General features: G+C 43.0%; 1 protein-coding gene across 1 annotated transcript in view; it reads right to left on the bottom strand.

The window, feature by feature from the left end:
* Positions 1–6,000, bottom strand: part of GRIN3A (glutamate receptor, ionotropic, N-methyl-D-aspartate 3A) — a 77,674-nt gene that overhangs the window by 20,589 nt on the left and 51,085 nt on the right. The window contains exon 6 of the mRNA XM_010568551.1: positions 142–287. Within this exon, the coding sequence (XP_010566853.1) occupies positions 142–287 (146 nt within the window). The remainder of the gene's footprint in view (positions 1–141; positions 288–6,000) is intronic.

Genomic DNA, 6,000 nt, shown 5'->3' with positions numbered 1-6,000 from the left:
TGGATGGGGAGGGAAGTGAATGAGTGGCTGCATGGTGCTTAATTGCTGGCTGGGGTTAAACCATGACAGAAACCCATCACCATCTCCCTGCCATGCATTCTGGTCAAGGGACAAGATCTGCTGTTGCATGCAGAGGCTCACTTTAGATATGCCACACCATCCGGGGTTGCAGGGACATTGTACCGTCGCATGTACTCGTGCATCTCTGGGAAGCTTTGCCTCACATAGTCTTCTGCGCTGCTTTCTCGCACGGTTCCAAACCGAAACCCTTGGGATGGGTGGTGGAGCTGAGGAGACGAAATTACAGATTAGCAGTCATTTGCCTCCTTCACATCTGGTATCTTGGTCTTATGTGTGAACAGTTTGTCAGAAATTCTCAGCATTCATAGACCTGTCTCTGATGTTTTCCTGCAGTCAGCTTTCCACATCACAGAAAAAGTTTGAAAAGACTTACCAAGTAACTGATTAGCCTGTTTGTGTACTCTCAGGATTTTCTTCAAATGTGAAAAACATTTCCCTTGAGACACCCTGAACCCCTAAATCCAGGTGTTTAGTTGGATTATTTGTCTTTAAACCAGTCAACACTTCAGGAAGTGTCATGAGAAGCCTCTAGGCTTGTTAGGTTCCACTTTCTGGGTCTCTGCGTAGCCAGCAAAGGACTGGCAGTCTGGATTTGTTTTGGCAGAATATCTTTTACTGACTCCTTAAGGATGAGATTTAGTCTTCTGCAGAAGGGTAGCGCCACCATTTCATCTCTAGAAGCCTAGACACTATACCACAGACCACTGCTGTCTTTGCTGCTATTCTTCACAGAGATACTAAGGACCGAAGTGTTGCAGACACCATAGAGTCTCCCCTGGCAGTGAGAAGGAGGAAGAATACCCCTCAGCATAGCCCAGGCTGTAAGCTTGATTCCCAGGCTATACACATACAGATAATTTTTGCAGTTCTGTGTTCTTTCCTTTTCACAACTGGCTCCACCTTCTGTATTAAAGCCCCAAGTAGTTTAGATGTTCACAAGTTTCACAGACCTCTGTTTCTAAAGTACCTTACTTGTCTTTGAAGCATTTAGTGACTTGTGGGGAAATGCTCAAGTTGCAGTGGAGGTGTCAAGTGGTGTTCCCTACTATGCCAAGCACTTCCTCGAGATGGCCGAGTGTTGCCAAGACCATACTAATTGGAAAGCCTTCAGCAATGTGCCAGTCTCTAAAAGGTCAAACTTTCAGAGCACAGGAAGCCAAATAAAGCTAAGGCTTACGTAGTCATGCCCTATTTGCTTCCCAGGAAGCTCATGGTCTTCACAGCAGCTTGCAAAGATGATCTCACCATGGCCATGCTCTGCTTTGCAAAGACCAAAGAGGCATTCTGCTGGCCCGTCTGGCTGTCTGCATTATCATCTATGTAAAACAGAGTGTAGGGCAACACAAAGCAATACAAAAGACCTTTATTACTCTTCTTTTCAATTACCGAATGAATGAAAGAGTATTCCTAGCTTTTTTAAGAATAACAGAGGTAGGATGTAAATGCACAGTCATCTAGTTCAGTCTGAAAAGGAACAGAAAAAGGTCTTTTGGATGGTATTCTGATGCCCTGGAAGCTATGAATATACTGTATTTCTGGTAACTTTTATCTGGAGAATGGGCAGGTGCTTTCCACATTGTGCTCTGCTGATCTGGTCCCTGTGTTGCAACCCAGGAATGAGACCTGAGGGTAAATGCCAGACTGTGAGCATGGAGGGAGTCCTGGCATGTTTTTTGAGGTGTTCTGGTCTGGATGACCATGGGACAAGCAATGCAGGATGTGCCTCCATCCGGAGCTGGCCATAGTGCATGCTGTGCCAGAAGGACTGTGGGCGCAGAAGGAAATGTTCTTGCCTGGAAGTGTGGAAGCAGCATTTAAGTGCCAGAAGACATAAATAACACAGAGTTGTGCTGCGACAATACATCATGGAGACTTCCAGCACAATGCTGTCAACCCAAATCTAGGTCTAGTCTCGAGACACTGAAGATGACCTGCTTAATGAATGAGCTTGGAGTGGGTCTATGCACTCTATGTCCCAAAAAGCTTGTCACCCCAGTCAGTGCTATTTTTTTAGGTTTTATTTCCTGGCAGTTTCAGTGAAGAGACCAAAAAACCCACTGAGTCTCAACACTGAACCATACTACCACCTTTGAAGTCAACTTGTGCTATTTGTGGCCCACCTAGTGATGCCAGTTGCAGTGCAACATCCAATCTGTAGATAAAGACTGCTGATGCCTGACTTCACTGGAAGGTATCCCTCCCTCACATTGTCACCAATGTCTATACATCTAGCTAAGTATTTAAGCTTCTATGAAAAAGGCTAGTATGAAGAGAGCAAACTGCACCTCCATGCAATTTTCTGTCCCAAATGCTTTATTGAGGACTGTCCATGCTTTGCTTTGTGTTGGGCACGTTGTCAAATTTTGCCACAGATTATGACAACATTGGAATATGTACGCGCTGGTTTTGGCTGGGATAGAGTCAATTTTCTTCATAGTAGCTAGTATGGGGCTATGTTTTGGATTTTTGCTGAAAACTGGGATTAAACCACAACAATGTATTAGATCAAAAGTCCATCTGGCTTAATATCCTGTCTCTAGCAAAACCATAGGTCTGGTGGGAAGTCTTGGAAGGTCTATGTAAGGAAGTTATGTAGTGATCCTTTCCATCCTATGCTCTACTTGCTTCTGGTAATCTATGCTTTTTCTTAAGCATAATTATGTGGCTGCAACTTTGTATTTGATGACTCTTGATTCCTTTTATGAAGGATAAGTCTTAATAGTGTTTTAATCCTCTATGTCTTTTGTGACTTCAATTTTCTTCTTATTGCTGCTTATCCACCTGAGGAAAAGATTTGCTTGCAGCTATATGAATAGTGGACTAACAACGCAAAATGCTGCCAAAAGCAGATAAGGGACTACCTGCACTACCATCACTGCTAATATACTAAGACTGCTAAGGGTTACTTGCTTCAATGGAAGATTAAAACTTAAGGATTGAAACAAGACTCATCAGTTGTCACTGCTGCTTTCTTTCTTTCTGTACTCCTCTCCTGGAAAGATTCTGTGAAAAGATGGAAGCCACAAAGACCTGTGTCCTGACAGGATAGGTAAATGTCATAGTCCTCCTGTGAGTCTTGCCTTGTTAGTTGTCTCTTTTTTAATTTATCTTTTCTGTTTCTCATGCTGTGTTTCTTTTGTGTTTCTTATATTTTAAGAGTCTGATATTGAAAGAGTCTTTCTGTTTCTTTAAACCAATAACAGAATCCTAATGTCTTGGGCTTCAGAGAAATCATGAACTCTGAAAATCGGCATTTGAAGAACCACAACTTGAAGAATCAAGAATGGATTATATTTTTTTTCTAACTGGTGATTTGGGGAGACAGTTACTTGCTTTTTTGTCAGTAATAGCAAATATAAAAGCTATCTTATTGAGAAGAAATAGCTATCCAAATTATAGGCCTTTCTAGTATGTGGAGACTACACTTCTGTGTATACTCTACTGTTTTTTCATTCAAAGCTCAGTCAGTGTGAAAGGTGAATAACCATCACAAAGCGGGTAATGGGCACTAGGAACTGTTGACACTTTTTGTATCCATAGAGCACCTGGAGATTTGCTAGTGATTCAAGTATGATTAAAAATAAATGAATGCAATAGCTGCAGATCCATCTGCAGACATGAGTTTTCTTGGCACTCAGCTTATGATAACCTCACAAGGTCCCTCCAAAATCAGACAACTATGGCTGTTAGAAACCAAAAAAACAAGGTTTGTTTTGACCTAGAGAGAGGCTTTCAGGGGACAGTGAAGTCCTAGCTTGACAATTCATTGAACAAGAAGTAAAGATAGTTATGGGTACAGATGATATATCCCTCTTTATTCGTCTCTTTAACTGCCAGACCTCCCTTTTGAAGACCTGGGAGCAAAGTAAATCACTCGTATTTTTTAAAAGGGTCATTGCTCCTGAATATAACTGCTTTTTAGTCAATAGGCTAACTCTGTACTCCCAAGGAGCCTCTCCCATGCAGTGCACGAGAACTAAGCATTGCTGCCACGCATGGGACTCATGTTTAGCGAGTAACCAGGCCTTTGAATGTTAGTTAGCAAGGCCACCACAGCAAACTGCAAACTATGCCGGCCGAGCTGCCAAGTGGGAGAAGCAGGGGAATGCCAATTGCCTGGGCAATGTAAGAGTGTGTATATGAATATACCAATGGAGTAGTTAAAAGCCAATGTTTTTCAGGGGTTAAAAAGCTATTTAGTGTTGCTGGATAGTGGCTCTCCCAAAAAAGGTGAAAGCTCTAGCAGCTAACAATATAATTTTTGCAGCTCAAATACTGGAGATCAGGGATTTCATGTTAGTAATCTGAGTTTTATATCTGAAGCACTAGTGTATACCGTGAATGGCCATACTAGGGTGCATCCCAAATTTTTAGAACCGTCTCCCAGTCTACTGTGAGAAAGCTGTTGCACATGAAGTTGTGAGACACCTGGTGACCTCCCATTTGGATCTGGGTTAGTATGTGGGGCAAACTCAAGAGATGGTCATGAAAGCCCTTGCAGCAGAGGGATGTAGAATGTAGTGCTGGAGGAGCCTAAGCCCTTGTTGTCTTGAATCACTACTCTGACTTCACAGGTTCAGGGCTGTGGAATGCCAAGACCAGAGGATCTTGCTGCATAGGTCAGGGACAGGTGGTTAAGGAAGGTGACCCACCTTCTGTGAAGACAGAGCTCTTGGGAGGGAGGACTAGGAAATGCTGCTGGGAAGTGCAGGATGAAGGTGCAGGAGAAAGGCTAAAGAGATTTGGAAGTGAGTACGCTTTCTGGAATTGGGGTACCAATGCTGTCCCTGTGACCTCTAAGGACAATATCTACTGTGGGATGCATGGGCTGTGCCGGTGTTTCCAAGAACAAGTCTCACTGTTTAAGAAAACATACCATGGGTAAGAAAACAAACAAGGGGTAATGTTTTCTTACACTGTGTAAGAAAACAAGGGGTAATGTGAATGCCTGCAAGCACTAAGGAGGTGAAATGGTTGTTGGGTCACTTGAGCACTGAGACAGGGAGGCACGTAGTGTTTAAGGAAACTCAAGAGCTCTACAGAACATCCAGCTTCTCTGACAGTGCCAGGAAAAGCTTTGGGACTTCTCAGGGTCTTCTGTACTTTGTACAGCATTGTGCTACTAGACAAATGATGTTTGTGCTGCTTACTGCCAAAAGCAAATACTGCAGCTACCAGTTCCCTTGGCTTGGCACCTTATTTCTAGATCTTCTTGGTTTCTGTCTTCTGTGGTTAAAACATCTGCTGAGTGGGAAGTGGAAAACTTGTTTTATTTGGGAAGATGTTGAGAAGAATTGGGCATCTGCATACATCTATGGCTTGGGGTGCCAACTATATATGAAAATACCAATGTGATAAAACCACAGGAGCAGAAACAGGAAAATACAATCCTGAGTGTCAGGGATTTTGCATTACTTGGCACATTCTAGTTTATGTAATACAGTGCCATTCCATTCAGTGCCATCAGCTAGGCTGAGGACACCTAGACTCAGACTTGAAAAGACTCAGGCATAGAAATACCCTGTGCAAGTTGGGATTTAAAACTGAAAATGCATGAGATGGTGCCAGCAGGTAACCTTGACATACTCCAAAGTTGGACTGTTGGGTTTTGAGGTATTTCTAGCAGGTTCTGGCTTCTGTATGACCTTTCAGTGCTGCGAAGCTAGAAGATTTGGCTCCAAGACTTTTCCCCCCTTAGTGCCCTGGTTGTTGTGTCTACTATCATTTTGATGTTTTCATCACATTTGGTTGTCATATCTTTTTGCAGTGTGTAAGAACCCCAGGTGTTCAGAATATAAGTGCAGTGAAAAGATGGTCTCAGCTCCACAAGAGCAGGCAATACAATATTGTCTGCCGATCCCATGGAGTTTGAGCTTGCTGGGAGCTGTGGAGAGACAAGTAAGATCTAAACAGAACAAC

This window comes from Haliaeetus leucocephalus, unplaced genomic scaffold, assembly GCF_000737465.1.
Source record: "Haliaeetus leucocephalus isolate CR32 unplaced genomic scaffold, Haliaeetus_leucocephalus-4.0 Scaffold247, whole genome shotgun sequence".
In the NCBI taxonomy this organism is placed as follows: domain Eukaryota; kingdom Metazoa; phylum Chordata; class Aves; order Accipitriformes; family Accipitridae; genus Haliaeetus; species Haliaeetus leucocephalus.
Note: the sequence above shows the minus strand (reverse complement) of the source record. Positions and strands in the feature narration are given on the sequence as shown.